General features: G+C 42.8%; 1 protein-coding gene and 1 long non-coding RNA gene across 3 annotated transcripts in view; one reads left to right on the plus strand and one right to left on the minus strand.

The window, feature by feature from the left end:
• The first annotated feature begins 5,446 nt into the window (after window positions 1-5,446).
• On the plus strand, window positions 5,447-21,021 carry LOC137165393 (uncharacterized). Its single transcript, XR_010923359.1, has 2 exons — window positions 5,447-5,580; window positions 20,599-21,021. It is a non-coding gene; the product is annotated as an uncharacterized lncRNA (long non-coding RNA).
• SLIT3 (slit guidance ligand 3) overlaps window positions 20,663-23,768 on the minus strand; it is a 676,405-nt gene continuing 673,299 nt past the window's right edge. For both annotated transcript variants that reach the window (XM_067566650.1, XM_067566651.1), the window contains exons 35-36: window positions 22,280-22,488; window positions 20,663-20,901 (exon numbers count right to left, since the gene is read on the minus strand). In XM_067566650.1, coding sequence (XP_067422751.1) covers window positions 20,663-20,901; window positions 22,280-22,488 — 448 coding nt within the window. The remainder of the gene's footprint in view (window positions 20,902-22,279; window positions 22,489-23,768) is intronic.

The raw sequence follows: 23,768 nt of genomic DNA on the forward strand, positions 1-23,768 counted from the left end.
AAGTGGAACTATTGTATTATCCATAGACAGGTATTGGCTGCAAAGCAACTGAATGAAGATTTAAACAGTGTGTTAGGAACGGCCGTGAAAACAGTAAACTTCATAAAAATGCGGGCTCTGAATTCACATGTTTTCCCTATCACTGTGCCATGACATGGGCTTTGAACATATTACTGTACTTCACACTGAAGTTCGGTGGTTGTCACATAGAAGGTTGTTGAATTGCCTATTTGAGTTGAGATATGAACTTACCGTCTTTCTAAGAGATAATGAAATCTGAATTCTTACAGCATTTTGAAGATGAAGTATAGATTTGCAAATTAGCCTATCTTTATGACATTTTTGATAAAATCAATAACTTGAACCTTCAGCCTCAGGGATACAACACAAATATATTTATCTTGCATGACAAAGTAAGAGCTTTTAGAAAAAAGTTGAGGTTCTGGAAAAAATCGAGCTTTATGTGGAAATTTTGTTTCATTTTCACAGCGCTCAGAATTCTGTGAAGAAAACGAAATCACTCTGAATGAAGGTGTGAAAGAAAATATTAAAGAACACTTGGTAAATTTGGAGTCAAACTTTGAATGTTATTTCCCTAATGTTGAAGAGCATGAAGAGCCACAGAGACTGTGGATTTTGAATCCATTTAATGACAGCGCTATAGAACAAGCAGGGATTCCAGAAAGCATGAAGGAAAAACTTTTTGAGCTTTGCATGGACAGTACGTTGCAGAGGATGCAGAGCATGGGATTCGGTGACATTCCTGCATTTTGGCAGAAAATGAAACGGGAATACCTACAGCTGAAAAACATGGCTCTCACAGGGCTTTTCCCATTTGCCTCAATATATTTGTGTGAGACCAGTTTCTCGCACTTGACAGGGCTAAAAAGTAAAATAAGGAATTTGTGCCTGGAAAATGATCTGATAGTAGCAATAAGTAGTTTAAAACCGAGATGTGGAATGCTTATGGCATCCAAACAAGCCCAAGTTTCTCATTAAATCCAGCTCTTACAAGACCTCATTTTTATGTTATTTTGTTAAAACTAGCAAAAAGTCCAGTCCAGTCCCACATTTGTAGAACAATTCTAGAGGGGGGGTATCAGTTCCAGTCACAAAGCTACCTATGTTTAGAGAGTTTTATTAATATAAATGTTTGAGTTATATTGTTTTTACTGTTCTATAATTTTTATGATTCACGGGTTATTTTGTTTCAAAAACTAGTGTAAAATTCAATAAAAAAGAATAAATCTTACATTCTGAATTATTGTATACCTATTTGTGTGTGTGTGCGCATGCCTCCATGTCTGCCTGCACATGCGTGCATCTCAGCATGTTGCTGCATGTGTCTATGTCCTTGTGTCTTTTTATCTCTGAACTACAGGTCCAAACACTCCCTTCACCCACTGCCACCACAGTACTCCTGCAGACATACCCTTTTTAGAAAAAGAGCAACCACAATCTTCCCTCCTGCCCTCCTTCCCGGTCTCTCTCTCTCTCTCTCACACACCTTCTTTTCCTCTCTCTCTCTCTCTCTCTCTCTCTCTCTCGCCCTCCTTCCCTGTCTCTCTCTCACACCTTCCTCCTCTCAAATCTATGGCAAAAAATTTAGTGCGCCATGCTTTATATCCCCCAGCATTGGCATGCCACTCAAAGCCTCTGACCTTTGGCCAACATCACCAGGTACATACTTGAGTTGTGCATCCCTGGTGTAAAAGTGGTAACCCTATGTGACCCTTCCGTGCCTAGGGTAGCCACCTGAAAATGCCAAGGTCAGGGCAGGCTGCAAAAGGAGAGCAGATTCTCCCAGCGCTGATTGGTGGCACTGAAGTCAGGCTTCCCACACAGCCACAAACTGTGCTTCTGATTCCCCAAACCGGTTATCAAGAAGCTAGTACACAAATACACGCAGCCCCCTTTACTACATTCCAGTCTCCGGCCCCCAATCAGCCACTAGGTCCACTAAAACTAAAGGTTTATTATAAAAAGAAAGGAACAAACAATGAGAGAAATGTTAAAGGATTAAAGCAATCAGATACACACAGTTGATTTAAAAATCCATATATATCAGGTTTCTAGTAGAATTGTGGAGTTTGCAGGCTTATATAATCCCTCTGGTGTACATCCAGTACCTGGATGGGTCTCAGTCCTTTGTTTCACAGCTTCAGTTGCAGATGACTTGATCCAGAGGTAGATAGGTGGCTGAAGGCTGAACCCAACTGAAGACAAAATGGATTCCGTGCCCCTGCCTTTTATGTCCTCTGCCCTTGCCATGCTGCTTGTGGAATTTCACAGGAACCAAAATGGAGTCCAGAGTCACATGAGCAAGTCCCGGTGACTCATCAGGTATATTCCTGGCTTCTCTTCGGCCCCTTGCATCTGTGAATTTCTTAATGGGCCATCAAGCAGAACTTTGTTCTGCAGCCATCCTGTCTGGGGTGTGACCCAGACAGCACAATTTGAAATACTGATATATCAAACATATCCATAACTTCCATTACACATATAACACATGAACATAAACATTATCATCTTACGGAGCACATTATAGCCTCTCTAACAGTACCTGACATGGCATATCTTACATGAATTACTATGATTTTGACATACTGATGTCAAACAATATAATAAATGCCCCCCCACCAATCCAGCCAGTATGACACCCCCAATGCAAGACTGGTGTAGAAGAGAGTAATCAGAGCTCCTGAATACACCTCAAGGGTCCCCTTTATCCAGCCAGTGTGACACCCTACCCACACTAGATCTGACATCTGTCATATCACGGCCTTATATACTCAGCCCTTCTTCCAAAATATGGCTCCAATTAGTCTGTAAATATAAAATCCTGAGCAAAATTGAGTGTTGGGGTACTTATTACAATTTTCAGATGTTAGGGGGTACTTGCTACTTAAAAGGTTGAGAAACACTGGTCTAGGATACTCATTGTAGTATCTGAGTGTCTCACAAACAATGAATTTATTTCCTCTACAAGAGAAGAGAATATTATCATCCCAATTTTACTGATGGAGGAACAGAGAAAGAGACTTGCTGAGGCCACATAGTGAATCAGTAATAGCTAAGCTTAGAAACTGGGACTGCCTGATTCCTAAATCTGTACTCATTCCTCCAGCTTTCATTGCCTTATCTTAGTGCCAGGCGAGCTCCACATCGACAGCTCCCAACTGACGTCAGTTGCAGTTGTGAGTGCTCAGCACTTCTGCCAAACAAGCCCAAGTGGCTCAAGTTGGGCACCCATAAAATACAGACACACAATTAGTGGTTACCTATGAAAAGATTTGGTTGAAGTGACTTGCCTAGCATCATATAGGAACTCTGTGGAAAAGGCAGAGAGAAAATTCAGCTCTCCAGGTAGTCATTCAACTACTTCAACCATGATAGACATACTTTTTCTTCCTGTATTGTCCGCATACCTTTCAGTTTTATAGCACATGAGAAAACACCCCAGTTTCGGAGATACAAACAAATTCTGGCTCACTTGGTGTATACACACAAACCAGAAAAACAGTGCCCAAACCTGTACTGTTGAAGAATGCATGGTGCATGACAACTGCCCCAATTCTTACTCGGCTGTAGTACATGGAAAGCTTGCTGTGCAGAGCCTTTCTAACAGGAATCACAGAGGAATTAACACATGAACAGATATTAAGCCAAAAGGGTACTATAGAATTACTTAAAATCGTATGGAATCTAATAGAAAAGGATCTCAAAAATGATCTAGAAAATGATTTTTTGTTTTAAATCAACCTATATAATCCTACACAAGGGATATCAATTCCCTATAAAATGTATAGGACTTTTACACTTTAATTTAGAAAGGAGTCAAAACTAGAACAACTTCTCTAAGTTTTTATGGTGGTGGTGGGTTCACTTAAATAAGGACTTGGATCCAAACAACGCATGGTTTTGAACACTTGGCAGACATATATTTATAAAACCCAAAACCACATTGTTTTGCCTGATAGTCTCTGAAAAAACATACACTGATTAGTTCCTACAATTTGGCTCCTACTCTTCTTGCAGCTCAGTCACATGCCATCTAGTGACTCAATGAGAAACTGCAGTATCGCTTTTATGAAGCCAGAAAAGGGTCTATGTTAATAACGCTCAGACCCCTATGCAATCTATAGTCTGTGGACTGATAAGGGGAAAAAAACGATACTTTTAAAATGTCAAACAAGTGACTATAACGTAATCTTCAGCGCAAAAGGTGTATGGGACAGTTCTGTCACTCACAAACACACACAAAAGCAATCAGACATGGCAAAATTTCGTTTAAGGAATCTAGATGAATTGATGTCAAAACAATTCCTAGCCTATTATTAGAACTTACTCTCTACCTTAAAAAAAAAAAGTTTGAAAAAGTGGAATTAAAGACACCCCGATCGCTTTTTCCCACAGGCATATTTGTTAAAGTGATCATATTTTAAAAATGGGTCACACTTATAGCATCACAAAAATATAAAATACACTTTTTATAATGTGTGCTGGTTTTACTACTGCCTGCTTCTGACCAAACGGCGGCACATGAATATTCCTCAGCGGGAAGAATGTTTTCTTGTAACATAGTATTCTGAATGAATTTAGTATGAAACACCAAACAGGTATTAGTAGCATTCACTTTGAGCGCAAGAACACCTTTTGCAGCTTCTACACTAATTCAACCTTTTTCTTCATTCCAAATACTGTCCATCAAATTGAACACACATTTCCACTGACTATTTGTTCCTGGGAAACATGGAGCAAAATTCAGCTGTTACAGAACCATCATCCCATAGTTTTAAAAGAACCACACTGTTGATTGATGAAGTGACATTTCAGGGTTCTGAAAGACATTCATAGGACATTGTGATATATGAAAAACTATGACTGTCCCTGTAAAATTGGAGTGTAAGGTTTCTAATTTTTGTGTCTTCTGCCATGCTGCCCCTTATATTTGGAATTCCAAGTTGTTTCTGTCATAAAGATTAACATCTGTTGTCTTGTCTGCAGGAAGAGAGGGGGGGGAAGGAAATATTTTTCAATTAAAATAATGCAGCTCTTAATATGAGTACATGTTCTATTGACTTGAGTAACCATGTGTCCTCTTGGTCTTTCTCTTTTTATGTCCATTTATGACCCTAGCTTCTTGGGGCATGTCACGTCTAGACTGTATGGGTAGGGACTGTCCTTGTTTCTGTGAGGCACCGAAGTTGCTTTGGGTACTCAATTACTAATAATGAATAAGAACATAAGAATGGCCATACTGGGTCAGATCAATGCTTCATCTAGCCAACTATCCTATTTTCGGACAGTGGCCAATGCCAGGTGCTTCAGATGGAATGAACAGACCAGGCAATCATCCCCTGTCATCTAGTCCCAGCTGCTGGCAATCAGTGTGTGAGACAGTGAATTGATGCTGATCATGTATGGGACAGGCAGCTAAAACCCTGTATGCCCTGTGCTGGCTAACCATTTGCTTGAAGTTCCAGTTTTGGGTGCTGGTTATGAGATCTCATTTCAAGTCTGGTGTAGGATCTGATTATCTGAGAAGCTGTCCTGTCCTTTCATCTTCCACCAGGACTCGTAAGTTTGGCTGGGCTGCTTCTACTATCAGACTTGTGCTATTTCTTTCTGGAACTGGCACTGGAATGTTTTCAATAGAGGGCTCTGGCTTGCATTATGTCAGCCTTTGGATGATTCAGAGGGAGAGTTTGGTGAGGGCAGGTTGCATTTGTTCTAACAGGCTTTTACATTGTGGTTTGAATTGTATTTTTTTATATGGCAGCTCTTTATGTGCTGTAACATGGGTGTAACACAAGAAAGTAATGTCCGATTTTCTGTGGATAGTATTGCAATTACGTTAAAACACTGTCAAGCATTCAAGATGATAGGTGTGTGTGTATGAAAATGAAGACATAATATATACAGTGTTTATTATTCACACATGGTTTGTTTTGGGGGTAGATGAAAGGGGATTTTTTTTGCTTTGGCTGTATATAATGTGTTTATCAATATGTATATGCTGAACAAAACTGTATGCTCAGTACCTAGAAACATAATTTTATTTTTAAATACATGTAATAAACCAATACATGTTCCATCCAGAGGCAAGCAGGGTTATGTTTTTTAGCCAAGAGGCAGTGTCACCTAATGGCCAGGCAACTGAGTCAGGTGTTCTGAGTTCTGACCTGACTTGGGGAAATCTGTACTTTAGTGTATTTTATAGAGTTGGGCCCCCAAAATGAAGTGTCTGCTTCTGAAAAGTTTGGAAGTGTGTTCTAATTTGGTCCTGTTGATGGTGACTCAGAATATAACTTTTGCCACCTTCTAAATTCTTTTCCTCCCCCCCCCCCTTTTAAAACTTGTTTCTTTTTAGTCCTTAACTCCTGTCACTGAGGGTAAAACACCTTTCAGTTGGGGATCTCACATTGCTTTACCTAAAATGTATAAGCTGTGGTTAAAGTAGATTGAAACAGTGCTCCCCACACTGGCTAAAGAGAAGAATGACCTCTAGCACAGGGAACTGTGCTTTCTATCCACCCTCTGCCAATTTACTTTAATCCTGGAATGTAAGTGCAGCGTATTAGAGGTGGTGCTGATAGTATTGCCTGTTGTTAAGGTTGCCTCACACTTCCCATGACAAGACTCTGTTTTTCAGTTGCTTACAACTTTGCCAAATTTCAGCCATTTGGGAGTGAAATGTGACATGCTGGGTTTCTGCTTCAGACTGAACTTTTTTTTGGAAAAGTCCAGCCAGAACAGGTCAGCCATTTCTAAGAACAAGGCTAAAGGAAAAATCTTGCTTTTCCCCAGTTAAAAAAGTCTGGTGACCTTTTCTTTCAGCAGCTGTGGTGCTCCCATGACTTGGAGCAGGGACTTGAAATTTGGCAGGGGTTGGCCTTTGTGGTCTGCCTATTGCCATCCCTGTGAAAATCCACCAAATGTAGCTAAATTATAAACCTTTGAAAATCTGCAGTACACATATGCTCAGTAGGGACTGCGCATGTGCCAGCCTGTGACTGAGCAGGCCTTTTCCATACACATCTGGGCTGCTGCAGCCTGTCATGGGCCCTGGCAGCACTTTACATTTTCAAGCATTTAGTGAACATTTTCTGATGAACTCTCACAACGCTCATGAGAAGTGGGTAAGTTGTGCTATCCCTAGTTTACTTGGAGTCATGTGACAGTCTTCTCTTCCCTCCCCCACTCACTTAAATGTAATGCTTCTGGGAGAAAAGAACTGCCCCATGCACTTGGGGAAGGAATTATTAAGGCAATAATGGGCCCTTTCACAAGAACAGATCACCAATGAATTACAATTCTACACAGAGAAGTAATTTCTCCCCATCCCATGTGTGTGAATTTGTGTGACATCAACATTTACAGTGATGGTGTACCTAGGCTAAGTCTCACATAGATGAAACACAGGGCATGAAATGAGCCTTTGGCTCAGCCAATCAGAGCAGCACATCATTACCAGATACTATACCATAAAGGGTTATTGTTCAGGGGGCAATTAATACAAGGGCCTGTGATGGGAACATCAGAGGCAAGAAGTGATTACTATTTAAAACTCAGCAGAAAATACAGATTTGAGATAAAAACTGCTTTAAAAAAGTCTAAGACTTAAAGAAAGGGGAATGTTTTCCTTCATACAAAACTGTTTGTAAAAGCTCATATTTTTAGAGTAATGAGTTTAGCTGAAGATGCAGAATGGAATATCCATCCTGTGATCTTATAACTACATATGAAAATGCTATCTCCTAAAAAAGTTATCCCCTCAAGACTTTCCAGATTCCTTCCTACATTATTGTTAATCCTAGTTCTATTAGGTGGTGACATGACCTATGTCTGGGTTGTCTTCACCTACTTCTTTTTTCAGCTGTAGGAATCTCTTCTTGAGAAAAGAAATGTGCAATACGAGGACTGAAGAAGTTATGCTATTCAGACAAATGGATGCATATCTTTCCACAGTTGTCTGGCCTTCAGACAGAAATTATTTATTAGAAATTTGAACTTGTTACTACTATAATTCTGAAATTTTAATCCAGTAGATTTGAATTTATGTGCTATTCAGCTGCTTGTCTCATTGCTTGTATTGTATGAAAGTACAATATCTGTCATCCATCAGCAATTTCTGCCGTAATCAATGTAAATTGTGTGTATCTCTGCCCTATTATACTGTATGCCTCTTTGTAGGAATTATTTTCTTGGAAGGTCTGTGACTTTTTGGAAACCTCACTGCAATGGATTTTATTTTGAATATTGTTCTTCGTGGTTTTGTTTCTTTCAGGTCAGTCTCTCTAGATCCATTGACTTTCATAGATTTAGAAGAGTTTAATGCCGGAGGAACCATTTGATCATCTAGTCTGACCTCCTGTGTATTACAGGCCATTAGATTTCACCCTGTTACCCACTGGTTGAACTCAGTCACTTGGGTTAGAATAAAGCAATCTAGTCCCCGGGATACCACAGTACCATGTGCCCCAGGCAAAGAACAGGAGAGATCAAGGTACAACCAATGCCCAAGGCCCCTGCAGTGGCAGGGAATTAAGAGATTCATCGATTTTGAGGTCATAAGGGACCATTGTGATCATCCATTCTGACCTCCTCCACAGATCATAGAACTTCCCCAAAGTAATTTCTAGAGCATATTTTTAGGGGGAAAAAAAAATCACATCTTGATTTAAAAATTGCCAGTAGTGGGAGAATCCACCACGCCCCTTGGTAAAGGTGGGGTTAGGTGGGATAAGCCCAAATGATTGTAACAGATGATCTGTGCGCCATGCTGCAGAGGAAGGCAAAAATACCTCCAAGGTCCCTGCCACTCTGACCTGGAGAAAAATTTCTTCCCAGACTCTAAATCTGGCTACCTTGAGCATCAGCAGAACATGTAAGAAAGAGGATGTCAAAGGAACTATTCATGTGAGAAAAGATTTTCAGGGTCAGGCCAGTATGTGTGTTCTTATTAGCAGAGATAAAATAAAGAGGAAATCAAGGGAGACCAATTACCCCACCTATGCTCCCTCCGCTCTCCTTGTGGTCAGACAGCACTGTTCGCCCTCCTCTGATGAGTTAGCATTGCCAACCCTAAATGTTTAAAATCATGACCCAGGCTGCCCACAATCATGAGTCTTCTAATATAAGAAATTCGGAGCTCTGTTTCTTTTCCTTCTGGCCTCTATGGCACACTCGGGCCATCTTTTCAAGAGTCTCTCTCTGCAACTAACAAGGCTAGAAACATTTTTTTTAATAAAGGAAAACTCAGGTTCTCACCTAATCCCAGGACTCTGGAAGCCGGGGCTGAAGGAAACAGATATCGCGAGACTTGTGTTAAAAATCACAAGAGTTGGCATCAGTGTGTGATTGATTGATTGATTGATTGATCGCTTTTAAGTCTCAGTGTTTGTGTGCTTTGTTCTGCATTGGCTGAGAGCACCTGTGCAGTGCCTGAGACCATTATGTCCAACAGTGCCACCTGGTGGCATGCACTATACAATGCAGCTGGGCCCCCATACACTTGTGAGAGCATTGTGCACCGCTTCTCCAGGTCCCTGCCTAGGAGAAATTCCATGGGCACAGCAAGCAGTGCTTAATTTGTAATGAAAGCGGAGCTGGGTCTCAAACAACTAGGTGCTGGGGCTCAAGCAATTTTTTTACATTCACAGCTGATGCAGCAATCACAGATGTCAGGGCTATGAACTGCCATGCGTAGAGGTGCCGGGGCTGAGCCCTGGCACAAATTAAGCACTGGCAGCAAGGGGCAAGCAGAGGGGAGAACCAGCCCTTCTGCTGGCCAGCAGCATGTGGAGGAGCAAGGCAGGCCACAGTTGCTGAGCATCCTCTGAATCAGACCCTCAGTCCTGGAGCCCCCGGCTCTTAGGCCAGGTAAGGGAAGTTTTAGGGAGAAAGACAGGATCCCAGCAATGAGGGATAGCAGGGGGGACATTGGAGAAGAGATTGAATTGTGGGAGGAATTCTAGTTTTGTTTGTTTAAATGTGCAAGAAAATGGTAAACTACCAACCCAAGTGATTTTAATCCTTCTTTGAAAGTTCCCTGGCCAGAGTCTATTCCTAGGCCTTAGCTATGATGGTCACTTGCTCATTCCTCTGCGGGCAGGCCATATCTTTACATGGGTGCAACAGGGGCCATAAGTGAATTGGCTGGGGAGCAAGGGGATGCAATAACTGAATTGTGGGGAATTGCTCCCTTCCCTCCCTCCCCCACATTGCAAGTCAGATGTCCCAGTTCAGCACAATTGTAGTAAGGAACCTGGGGGAAAGAGGGGGGAGGGGAGGCAGCACTGACAACTGTGGGATACAAGGGAGGTGGTGAGGGGCACACAGAATCCCAGTTGGAGGCGTGGGTGACCTGTTTGTGTGCACCCCATGGCAGGAACAGCTGCCGGGACCTCAGGGAGAGGGAGGAGCAGGGACTGTGCTGAGCCAAGCAAGGTTGGGTGGGGGTGGGGACGGAGAAACAGGGTTACTTACCAGTAACTGCTGTTCTTCGAGATGTGTTGCTCATGTTCATTCCAATGTAGGTGAGTGCACGCCAGCGAGCACGGTTCCCAGAACTTTTTTTCCCTTAGCAGACCCCGTAGGACTGGCTCTATTGCCCCCTGGAGCCCTGCGCACATGCCGCGGTATATGAGGCACTGCCGACCCTGCGGGCCCTCACTCCCTTCTTTCTGCCAACTCCGACAGTGGGGACGGGGGGTGGGTGTGGATGGACATGAGCAACACATCTCGAAGAACAACAGTTACTGGTAAGTAACCTTGTTTTCTATCTTCGAGTGATTGCTCATATCCATTCCAATATAGGGGATTAAAAAGCAATACCTTGGAGGTGGGTAGGAGTTACCGCTAGACTACCCTCAGCACCGCTCTACCTTGAGCGTCCTTGCCTTTCCGGGACCTGGAGCCACTGGAGCGGTAGGGCCGAGCCCATCTCTGGCCCTTGCCGCGCTGCGCCGGGGACCGACCCCTCTGGCCGCCCTCTCCGCAAATGGTGCCAACAACTTCCTGTGCTGCTTGCCGATGCCATTGGGAGCCTCGCGGTGCCAAACCCGACTCCAAAGACTGGGATCTGCGACGCGCTGGGTTCGGTGCCGCCTGGACGAACGGCTCAGTGCTGGGGACTGGGAGCGTGAACTGCCCCTGTGCCACGAGGTGGCCCTCGAGCGGCACTGCCTTGCCTGTGCTGCCTCCGGCGTCGGGGACTGACCTCAGTACCGCGGGGAGGATCTGCTCGATGAGTAGGACTCAGAGCTGAGAGGGGAGCTTCCACACTCTACCCTCGGTGACTGTCCGGTGGGAGATTTTTCCACCCCTGTCAGGGGTCTCAACCAGCCTTCGGGGGGACCCAGCGCGGGTTTGCCCTGAGACACTGGCCCTCTCTCCCTCAGCGGAGGGGTGGGGGACGGAGGCGCAGGCAAGGCCATCAGGGCTCTTGCCGCCTGACAAGCCTCGGGTGTCGACGGCATCTGCAGGGGCACTCCTGCACCCCCAGGAGTCGGGGGAGGCTCCCAGCTTGGAGATGCAGGCACTGGAGCAAGCTTTACGGGCTATGGCTGGTGCACGTCCACACTCGACCCCGCCCATATCAGTGGTGCGGGGGAGTGTGCGCACACCGTGCGCTGCCGCCTCTTTTTCTTCAGCACCGGAGATGCCTCCCTGCGCCGAGTTGACTCCGGTGCCGGCAGTGCGCTCTGCACCGAGGAGACGCTCGGTGCCGAGGTGGAACGTGGTGGCTCAGAGGCCAGTCGGAGCGCCGCCTCCATCAAAATGGCTTTCAGCCTAATGTCCCGCTCTTTCTGAGTCCTAGGCTTGAAAGCTTTACAAATCCTACACTTCTCCCTCTGGTTCTGCTCTCCCAGGCACTTGAGGCAGCAATTGCAAGGTTCACTAACTGGAAAAGCTTTGCTGCAAGCGGTACAAGGCTTAAAGCCAGGGGACCCGGGCATGGCCCGGCCACCCTACGCCCCGAAGCCCTTCTATTCTTTATCACTAACTATTCTACTTAACAGTACTTAACACCTAACTAACTCAACAACAACAACAACAAAGGTCAACGAGGGGAATGGTACTTGCGAGAAGCAAGAGATGTTCCAGCAACCGTCATGGGCGGAAAGAAGGAACTGAGGGGGGCCGTAGGGTCGGCAGTGCCTCATATAGCGCGGCATGAGTGCGAGGCTCCAGGGGGCACCAGAGCTGGCCCTACGGGGTCTGCTAAGTGGGGGGGGAAGTTCCGGGAACCGTGCACGCTAGCGTGCACTCACCTCTAGTGGAGTGGACATGAGCAATCACTCGAAGTAGAAGCAGGAGATTTGGAAAAACCACTAAGGGAAGCCTAGCCCGCAGTGGGAAGAGCAGGTGGGGGGAGCCTGCTCCATGAGAAAAAATAGTCTCAGGAAGGTTGGGAGGAGGTGAACTCCCCCGCCACCTCTGGCTCTAGTTGTAAGAACAGGGAGGTGCAGGGAGCAGAATTACTGAGGGAAACCCAGGCCGCAGCAGAGGAGGGGGTGGGGTTGGGCAGGTGAAGAAGACAGGTGACCCCTCACCCATGCAGCAGACCGAGAGGGTGCATGACTGGGGAACAGGACGACGCCCCTCCGGATATGACCTCTCTAATCACTATTTGTTATCCGTTTTGTAAAGCTCATAAATCTGTCTCCCTAATTATACTTAAATGAGTAGAAAAATGAAGGTTGGGATCCATAACAACAAAACTTGGCGGGCAGGGAGTTGTCAAAAAATAAGAAAAATAAATTTTGTGAAAGATGGTTTCCTTGGGTCCAATCCTGCAATGTGCTGAGCACCTTCCACTGTTACCTGTCCCTTGAAGGCTCAAGCTCCTTTTCAGCTTAATCCACTGATCTCTGCAAAAGTGGCAAATTGTAGGCTAGATTGGTACAGTTTAATGAAGCAGATACACATATCAGTGGGCATGGATTTTTTAGTAAGTGCTATAAAGCCAAGTTGAGTTGTCAATGTATAATAGACATCCTCCTCCCATACATACCTATTAGCCTAGCCTTCCCCCTCAAAAGTCCAGTCTCAAATATAACTGGAGCCACCTTAGAACAAAATGATTTGAGGGTATGCAAGAACTCTGACTCCAGAGACAAGTCCAGCACATGCATCCTGCTATTCTATAGACTTCTGTAAAGCAAGTGTTTCCTGGAGTAGCTGGCTTAGGACTCTGGAACATACTCCTGAAGGAGATCAGGACAACTGGGAATTTCAGGGCCTTGGAGAAAAATGCAAAAAACTCATTTCACCCAGGCCTGGCCTCAAAAAAACAAAGACCAGTCCCTGCTGACTAAAGGGTGGGGAGAGAAAGGAGGGTGGAATATAGTGCACGCTTTCTGATTTTCAGAGGCACTGATATATACATGGTAACTGGAGGCAGAAGGCACAAAACTCTTAATAAATGCATCGCATCCTAAAAGTGGTGCACCATGCTGGGTAAGTGCTTTTGGAAGAAATCTAACATTCCAAATCCACTGACCGTGAGTAATGCCAAGTGATTATTGTTCTGATGTGTGTCAAACCAGTTTACTTTAGCCCAGTGCTACTTAGAGTGAGGCTTGAGAGCCACAAGTGGCTCTTTAATATGCCCCCTGCGGCTCTTTGCAGCACATGAGCTTAAAACACTTTGTGATTTTAATTATTAACCAATCAGGATGCTTTTACTATGTGATTCACCAATTTTAGGTGATAAAATAATAATATCGGGTCAGCCCTTTTGCTGTGAGAATTATGTATATAAACAATGAGTTCCCAGTACTGTGGCTCTTTTGGGTAATGTTGAGCACTAATTTAGCTTCTGAAGTCTGAGCATCACTGCTTTAGCTCAGTGATGCTCAACCAGGGATACACGTACCCTTGGGGGGTACGCAGAGATCTTCCAGGGGGTACATCAACTCATTGAGATACTCGCCTCGTTTTACAACAGGCTACATAAAAAGCGCTAGCGAAGTCAGTACAAACTAGAATTTCATACAGACAATGACTTGTTTATACTGCTACATATATTATACACTGAAATGTAAATATAACTTTTATATTCCAATTGATTTATAATTATATGGTAAAATGAGGAAAGTAAGCAATTTTTCAGTAGTAGGGTACTGTGACACTTTTGTATTTTTAGGTCTGAGTTTGTAAACAAGTAGTTTGAGATGAAACTTGGGGTAGGCAAGACAAATCAAACTCCTAAAAGGAATAGTCTGGAAGTAGTACAGTATTCTGGAAAGGTTGAGAGCTACTGCTTTAGTCTATACATGGCACCTTGTGTGTGTTTCCCTTCAGCATTTTTATTGAGCTGGGGGGGGGTCTCTCTGTGTTGAAATACTACCGTCTGCTCGGTTTGCATGGTTAACCATTCTAGTTCAGGCTTAATGAGTCTTATTAAGATGAAATATTTTTATTGGCTTGTAGAGAAGACTGAATGTTGTCACCATTTGTATGTGTTACCCGAACTACCAGAGGAAAACTTGAGTTCTGTGGTTAGAAACCTAATAGGTCATGTGTGCAGCCTCCAAGAAGGTGTGTGGAAAGGAAGCAGGTGTCAACTCAGTGTTTTCCATGTTTAGGGTGAAACTTGAATAAAACTGGGTCACTAAGTTATAGCATCATAGATTTCGAGGCTAGAAGGGACGGGTGTGCTCATCTAGTCTGATCTTCTGCATAAAACAAGCCATAGGACATTCCCTGAATTTATTACTTGTCCAACACATACTGATGGCATTTTCTGAGTAATACACTCAACATCCTTTCCCACTCTTCAGTTAGCTTTAGTTGCAACACTTTTATAATATTCTATCAAATGGAAAATTGATTCACAATATGACAAGTAAATAAAGTATGCAACAAACAGTACACTGCTCTTGCACAACTTTTAAATTGCAGAGGGCACATGGGGGAAGTACATATTTCACACTGGCTAGTAGACTTCTCAAGTTTGTTGAGCATTTTGAAACATGTTCAAACCCTGTAAATTCACCTTTCCATTTTGTTCTCCACGTGCTATTGGAACCACTAAGAGAAATGATCAAAAGGTGATGGCTGGGATTGGAGGGTTAGGTTAGCCAGTGACCAAAAATGTATTCAATTAGCATGATATTATTTCTCAAACTAAAGTCACCCAACCCTAGTCTGACAAGCCAGACTTGGCAATGAAGTAGCAGAAAAGCTAGTTTAAAATTAATATCCAAGCAATTTGGTGACGAGCTGCCCCCTGGCTAGGTATATTTACTGTGTTCAGCGTCTTATCCAGCTCCAGCACAAGTGCTTCTTGTGGATCAGGGGATGGGAAGCCAGGGTTTTCCTCCAAGACAACAATTCAAGGTCATTAAGCTAAATATTTTAGGTGCGCCTTTGTCTCAATCCTTCCATAATTCTGCCACCTTCTTTGGTTTGTGGTTGCACCGCTGTGCTAGGCACTATACAATACAGACTAACCTCTTGCCATAAAGGGTTTAGGATCTATGGTCACTAGCAATATTTAGGAGCAACAGTGTAGCAGCAGATTAAAATAGATGACTAATGTACATTGAGGGGTCCATGTGACTCCCTGATTGACTGCAACCCATTTTGAAGCCTCAACCTAAGTGGTGTTTGGGTCTGTAAATACTCAACAATGTCCATGGGTGAGTGCGTGCATGCGCACATGCACACACTGTGTGATCTAACCACTAGAGGAAGACAAAGCCACACTGTTAACATGGGTTACACAAGCTGTATATCTTGCATTTTTTACATGAATGCGATAATGAGAATGCACAGTATAGTAGAAACTGGGCGATGCAGGCCAGATCCTGTGGGAGGGGTTTTCCTTGGAGTCGTGTGTCGTGTCCTCCCCCCCCCACACTCATTCTGTGTGATGAGGAGGCTCCAGGGGAAAAAGTAGTACATCTGTAAGCAAACATCTGACTGTGATTTCGGTGGGAATTGGATCAGGAGCAGAGAATGGGTGGTAATAGTTTATTACATAATGTGTTGTACAACATCCTGGGCATGTATGTGTGGCGGTGGGGGAGGAACTATAAAAATAAAAATGATCTGTTAGTTGTGTGTGTTCACTCAAGGTTTGTAGGGCTCCTGCAAAGTTCTGTATTCTGAACGTATGTTAAGTTTCACAGCAGAACTCTGCCATCTTACAATAACACTTACTTGATGTGCGTGAATGGTCTGCTCTTTCCGTTTCAACAATAACAGAACTTATTTTTATTAGCAGGCAGCCAAGAACAGATGACTTAAGTCACACTGCTTGCCAGGCATGGCTGTTTTCTTAAATGCTTGCTTTCAGTTCTGGTCTTTTTATCTGCTTTAAAAAAGACCTCTGGCTAAAACATGCTTGCGGGGGTTTGGTCTCATCGGTGCTGTTGCTTTGGCTTCAGGAGTGGGAACGAGGGTTAAAGGCAAATACTGGGGTATCGGTGTCTAGGATAATCCTTGCCTAATCAGAAAATGTGGAAGAAAGTCACCTAGAAAACATCACAGAAGTCTTCAAAACTAATCAGTTTTGGGTTCCTTTGACCTTTTCCCTGACTGAGCTCTCTGGCTTTCCTACCCTGTGTAATCTTCACCACCACATTATGGTTCAACCAGTTTTTCTTTCAATCGTGGCTCATTGTTTGGCAAAGCATGAAGATGATTTGGTGATAGGGCCATAGTATACCCTCTGTAAGCACAGGCTACAGGGATCTAGAGGATTCCTAGCTTGGATGGTAGAGGAGGGAGCAGTGCCACTGTCATAGCAATGTGTGACTTTCCCCCTCACCCCCAACAGAAGACCCTAAACGGGAGTCAGGGTCTATGTGGAGAGCACATGGGCGACATCACTCAGTCATCTCATGGACTTTTTGTGGGTAATCTTACACTGCTCCACGTTTTTCCCTCGGTCACTGAACTCCTTTTTCAGTGGGGAAGCCCCATCAGCAAAGGTTCATAGGGGAAGGCTGCTGGAAGGAGCAGAGGTGCACATCCTTTGTGAGGGTGACCACATGGCTCTGGAGTCACAAAATTCTCCAGCAGCTGCTGGTTTTGGTGGCAGACCGCTCTGTACAAGGGCAGGGGACCCACTCTTGAGTGGGACCTCTGGCTGCTACTATAATGTAAATGTTACCACTATGGCTTCTTTAGGGGGAGCAAATTCAGCCCCTTTATGCCCAAATAAAGAATGGAATGGAAATTTTCCAGACCACCTTATGCATTGGAGTTGCCTGTACAGGCAGTTACGTTATGGTCTCATTGCAATACTTCAGCCACCTCAGTGGTGCAAGAGATAACATCCCCAGGAAGTGGCCAGAACAGGAAACCCAAAATACAAAGTAGAGAGAAATAATGTGCATCACACCACAGGATATGTTATAATCTTCCATAACCCAACACTTTATTTAAAATTACATCACAAGGAGCGTGATAATAAAATACATTAATTCACACCAGGCTGCATTGCCCTTTTATTTGGGGGTTGGTTTTTGTTGTTGTTGTTGTTGTTTGTTTTTTTAGGGTTAACATCTTTCTTCACTTTATATTAAAAACTTGATAGCATTAAAAATAACTACTGCATTGTACCTCCAGTAGCTGATATCTACTGTGGCATGCAGGTTACAGAGGAAACTTCCAGAGCTAATTAACACTTCGGTTAACCTCATTTTTTGGTACCAGTGAATTTTCTTATTAACCCAAGCAAACTAATTCCATATTATGGCAATAAAATCACTGATAGGAAACATGGCAAAGATTGTCGTGCAAATACTGTCTAGAAATGTATAAAAATGCTTGTTTTGGTTAAAAATAGGAATTCTGAATTATTTCTGCGTCCCAGCACTTGACTGGGATTATAGAACAAGGCCAGCCTCATGAAGTTTTGGTTAACACATCAGTCTGGGGTTCACTTAGGAGACTGTTGATGGGGTGGTTTTTGCCTTTGGTAACAGTTATATTTTAAAAACCTGTCAAGAAGGTGGGGTGGACACAAGAAACTTTATTTTCTCTCAGTCCTGCTGCTGTGTGGATGAAAGCAATGGCTACAATTTCACTTAGTTTTCAGGTAAAGCCATGCCCCACAATGTTTTGGCAGTTTACTGGCTGACAATTATCCATCTTACTAATGAGACATTACTACATTAAGAGCACAGAAGTGCTGTGCTCCACTGGTGAAGTCTTGATTTCTTTTCCCTGGGATGATGCTAACTGCTGCTATGAAAATGCACTGAGACTGAACGTATAATTAACAATAGTATTCTTGTGCCAGGGCCATTTTTATACAAGCATGTGCAGTTGGTTGCTTTTGCAAATTTTTAGAATCTACAGCTTGGGGCTGGAGGAATTTTTTTGGTGGTTTTTTTTTTTTTTTTTAAACTTTATAAACTCCAGCTGCTTCTAGCCTCACATATTACTCAAAATGAAACAAAACCCATGCTATATATAACTGGGTTTTTTCCTCTGGCTCCTGACTACTATTTCAATCAGTTTTTGGCACATTGATTGTTTTATGTTTCACTGATTGCAGGCTCCATTGTACTAGGATTTATTTTGAAAGACTTCTATTCTATCACTCATTTCCCTCCTGCCCAAATTACTCTGGGAAACAAAAAGGAAATCTGAATGCACTCTTATGGATAAGAAATATTTAATTAGAATAAGGCCTTTAAGCATCTTAGGGCTATTGGTTCCAAAAAAGGACAAAGATTTACATGGTTACTGCAATGGTGTCTGTTCTTTTGCTGAGGGGAATGAAAATTTGTACTGGCTATGACAGGAATCTCTTTTTAAAAAAAAAAAAAACTCGCTTTCTGCCTCTGCTCTTAAAGGGCCTGATCCTTTCCATTGACTTCACTGGGTATTGCATTAGGCTGCAACTGCAGGGAATAAGCTGTCTTACACAAAATTTCCTGTTCTAACCTATTGTGCACTTCAGTGGTGCGGTATGCATGGAATTTGCAAAGACAGTGATCTTTTCAGATGAAAGCTGCTACCTAAATAAACTGTCTTAGTTCTTTCTCACAAACAGACTATTTGAAGAAAGGACTACTATACTATATTGGCAGGGAGAAAGAGATAAATTACACAAGGAAACAATGGAACAGTAATTGACAGGGAGATTTGAAATTCATGGTACTAGAAAACTTCAAGGTGTGTGTAATGTAATCACTGTCCCTAACAGGTAACCCTGCCAACCCGCACTCTCCCCCAATGGTAAAAGTCACATCTCAGATTCACACTGAATTTTTCATCTGCATTGATCTCTGCTGATATTCTGCGCTCACACAGCCCTGTTGAAGTCAAGGGGAGAGGAGGGGGGTCCTGTGGGAGCAACAAGTGTAGAATATCTGAGTGTAGGTGAAGTTTTTAGCATGGGTCAGTCAGTCAATCTGTATAGTGGAAAGTGAGAGCAAAACTACATGGAGATATCCAGAGTCTCCTTAAGGAACAGATGAGAGTTCTGTTACAGTGGGACAGCCAGCAGGCCTATAGGAATGCCACATACATGTAATGTAGCTTACACTAATTTGAGAAGTAATGGGTGAAGAAGCAGCATGTTGGCCATGTACCAAAGAGTGTGTATTAATAGGCAACTGTGGCAAAGAGTAAAATTTTGGCTGAACTAAATGGAAGTGGGAATAAAGTACAATATACTAGGATGGTAAATCCTGGTTCCTGGGATATTTTTCACTTTTTAAAAATGGATTGATATATATGAACTTTGAAAGCTGTAGTGTAATGTCTTGCCAAATGGCATGGTAGTGTATTCCCCACATTTCATATACAAAGAAGAACTCAAGGCTGAGAGCTGTAAAGCATAAACCTGGGAAATAACACAGGAAGGGTAAGTAGAAGAGATTAGTGTGTTATTTAATTGGCATCACTTAGCACTTATTTTTGCCTTTATGGACAAAAACTTCCCAAAGCAAAATATTTTTCCCACATTTTCTCCCCCGCTTCCTTTTGGATAGAGCTGTCTGTGCTATCGAGATACTGTCACTCAAAAATATACTGGGAAGACAGAAAAATATAAAACAAAAATGCATTATACTATTATAATACCATCAGTGTCAGACTTTGGCTACTGCCATAACTATGTGCTTTTTGGGGAACTGGTTCAAGAGAATCAAGCTGAGCCACCGTACAGGAACAAAACACAAACTAGCATTGTTAGGCAGGGTTAAGAAGCAAGAGGGAGACTTTTTCAGAGTGCACAGATAGAAGAGATGGGTGTTGAATGTGCTTTCCTGTTCCTATCAGAACCTTGGAGATTTTTTTTTTCCAGTCTGTATCTATCGTTTTGTGGCAGGTCCTTGAAACATCTTCACATTTGGCCATCGTGCATGCTTATAAACTTACCCCATATCCCCTTTCGTTAGGCTATGATTTCTTTATTTTTTAAAAACATTTAAAGTTTTGTTTTTAACAACTGTTAAAAAAGTTTTATGGTAAAAATAACTCACTATATGATACATATACCCGAATGGTATGATACTTTATATAATAAAAGATGAAAATATTCACTTTCCATAATAAAAATAAGTTCTATTTTTTGTTTATTTTACAATATACTTAATATTCTTTTCTTCTTCACGCTGAAAGTAAATAGGTCCCATGCTGAGAGCACGTCTGAGTCGATTAAAGTGGCAAGAGATTGGAGAATGGCTTATAAACATTTTGAACAGCCACATTCCACGTGCCTCTCCAATTCTTCCACGAAGGAGGATCCATCCACACACTGAAAGATGTATTTCCGCCTTTTGCTGCGGAGAGGAACGCAACACTGACCGTTACTGCAACTACCACGACATTCCATCTGGGGAACTTTGGAGGCAGTGACACACGAGCTGTAGCCCTGCTGCTTACGGATCACTTCTCGGATAATCTCTCCCTGGCAAAGATTTTCTGTTATGACAATGCAGAGAAAAGAAAGGGAAGGTGATAATTATCTTGTAACAACTCTCACCTCCCCAAATAGCCCTGTGCATGTACTGACATTTATTTTATTAAAGATAAACAACAATGCATACAGCCTCAATTCTCCACAGCATGGCACCAGGTGTAAAATGCTATCCGAACAGAATAGTACTCACTTTGTGCAGGTATGTATTTATACAAGGCAGTGTAGAATCAGGCCTGTTACCTTCAACAGAACTGGAGATGCTTTAACAAATAATTATATACACTTCCAACACCTCTGTGAAGTATATATTATGCCCATATTAAGATGAAAAATGGAAAAAATATATTCGTCCTAAAAATGGTTTAATGACATTAGACTCACATTTCAAACACTTCAGCTCTCTAGAGCCACAGGTGCAAATCTTGGTAAGGTTGATTTGCCCTTACATCCTTTCAGATGAGATATATGGAGTTCCATGCAGTTCACTCTGTGTAAGTCTTTAGAGGAGACCCTCAAACCTAAGATTCAGCCTACGGTGTATGAACTTTAATAATCTGGGGTTGGCCCAAGTATACGTGGCAAACATGCCTGTCCTAACCTATGGTGCAGTTACTGTGCAGCAGGTGGATGCATTTCAATGGTGCTGTAAACATGGATTTTGCAAAGACTGATCCTTTCAGATGAAAATTGTTGCCTACATAAAAATTAGGGGCCAAATTGTCCCTCTTGTGGAGGAACAATGGAAGGACTGGGAGACTGAGTTAGAACTTGCTGAGTTTTTAATAGGTCATCTTATTTGGGGCCAAAGAGGTGTGGAACAGTCAGGGGCATGGGTCTCCCCAGAAGCCCAGTAGGAATACAGAAAAAGCAAAGAATTCTCCTTGAGGCTCCACAGCTCAGGAGAGGGAAGGAATGAGGGCAACTTAACTTACTCATCCAAAACAGCCTGGTTCCTAGAGGAGCTGTGCTTCATGGGAATTCTGCCTTTGCCTTTCTGAACTTCCCCCTTCGGGATGTGTTTTAATGCGGGGGCAGGGGATGGCACTTTCATCCCCGATGAGACAGTGCGGACAATCCTTGTAGCATATGAAGGGGAAGATGCCACAGAGAAGCGGCCACACAGCAAGCCCTTTCCCCTCAGACATCCCACCCAGAAACCACAGAGTTACAAACCTCTAGGATTCTGTTGGAACAGAGCTGTTACCATAGATCTGCCCTTTTCCACCCACCCAGGCAACTTCCGGTCAGCTCTCATGTGGTTTCCCTCTCCTCCTCATACTGCTCTGAAGGGGCCATTGTTCCATTAATGACAGTTAAATGGAGGAAGCATGAAAAGAAATTACAGCAAAACAGCATTCCAGGCTCTGTAGCCAGGCATACCTTTGTCACAGTGCTCTCCACTATAGGTAGGGTCACATTCGCAGTATGGTTCCCCATGGTCTGAAATTTTACACTGCCCGTGGTTGCATTTCATAATTCTGCAAGGGTTTGAGGAGTCATTCTTCTTGTCGCAGTACATGCCCATGTAACCCTCTGAGCACTTACATGTGTAAGCAAAGTTGGCGGCTGTGCATTTACCATGGAGACACCTGAGAAAGGAGAAAAGTTTAGAGCTAGCTTATGCTTGTGGGGTTTGAATTAGGGCAGGAAGCGACCTCAGTTTCTCCAAGAATATTTACTTTGGATGTTTTTTCTCCCATTCAATTTCTGGCCAATATTCTAAAGAAAAGAAGTTCAGTGTCAGGCATGCTGGCAGAAACTGCAAGTGAATATTGGATAATTCTGAATTTAGTGATCATGAAATATTTTCATAGAAAACCTGAGTAAGGGTTAGGCTCATTCAATTAGGGATAAAACAATACAATGGATCCAAACAAAACAGCTCAGATTTAAAGGATCAATACTTGAAACAAACTGCTTGCGAACAATCCACATGTCAAAGCTTACTTGGAGAAACTATTCTACAGATTACTTCACATGATGAATAAATGGGAGAAAAATCGCTGTCTGTGGAATTTGTGAACAAAAAAGAGGCTAAATTACCCCCAAAATACTTGACTCACTCAGTTCTAGTTGAATGGTTTCATGACTCAGGAGTTTTACAGTGGGCTGTGGTATTTCTGGAGAGGTAATGAGGGGAGAGGAGGTATAATAGATCCCCATTCAAAGGTCAGATGAGGGCTCAGACTGTGGAAGCAGGGGGAGGAGATGAAAGGGGGAATCTTTATGCTTGAGGATGCCATCCAGTGGTACAAACATTTTATATCTATAAAGCCCTATTTTATATACATTTTCCCTGGTTGTTATTTTTCTGGTATTTTAAAATAGCAGGTTTACTGGTATTTAAATTTCCCATTTTAAAAATTGTTCATTTTTAACCCTTGCCAGTTTCATGTTTGTGCAAAATAGGCAAATATAAAACCCAAGAAATAATAAAAGTAATAGCAGTGGGCTGTGAGGTCAGGATACAGGAAAAAAAGATAATTAAGTGGAGTCAGATTATTTAAAAAAGGGATTTTCAAAGCCACAACATTAACTCTTGTTATTCATCTCCTCCTCAGTTCTGTATTACCATGTCTCCACTTAGATTGTAAACTCTTTAGTGTGGAGATCATGTCTCTGTCTGTAGGGAATCTACCACTCTTTTGGACACCCAGGGTGAAAAAAACCTTCACCATTTAAACAACTGCAAGTCCCTAATTCTTTCCTTGCCCAGCCATCGTGGCTAACTGCTGATCTTCAAAACTCAGGGGATTGATTGCCTGAGCATCCTCATTGGTGAAATTCAATAACAAAGTGTCAGTTTAAATAAAAAGTCAAATCAATATTTCAATATTATTTAGGGTTAGGGCCTTGGATCCAGAACAGT

Source organism: Emydura macquarii, unplaced genomic scaffold (genome assembly GCF_026122565.2).
Source record: "Emydura macquarii macquarii isolate MOO-44397 ecotype Brisbane River unplaced genomic scaffold, CSIRO-AGI_Emac_v2 contig_2768, whole genome shotgun sequence".
Classification (NCBI taxonomy): Eukaryota; Metazoa; Chordata; order Testudines; family Chelidae; genus Emydura; species Emydura macquarii.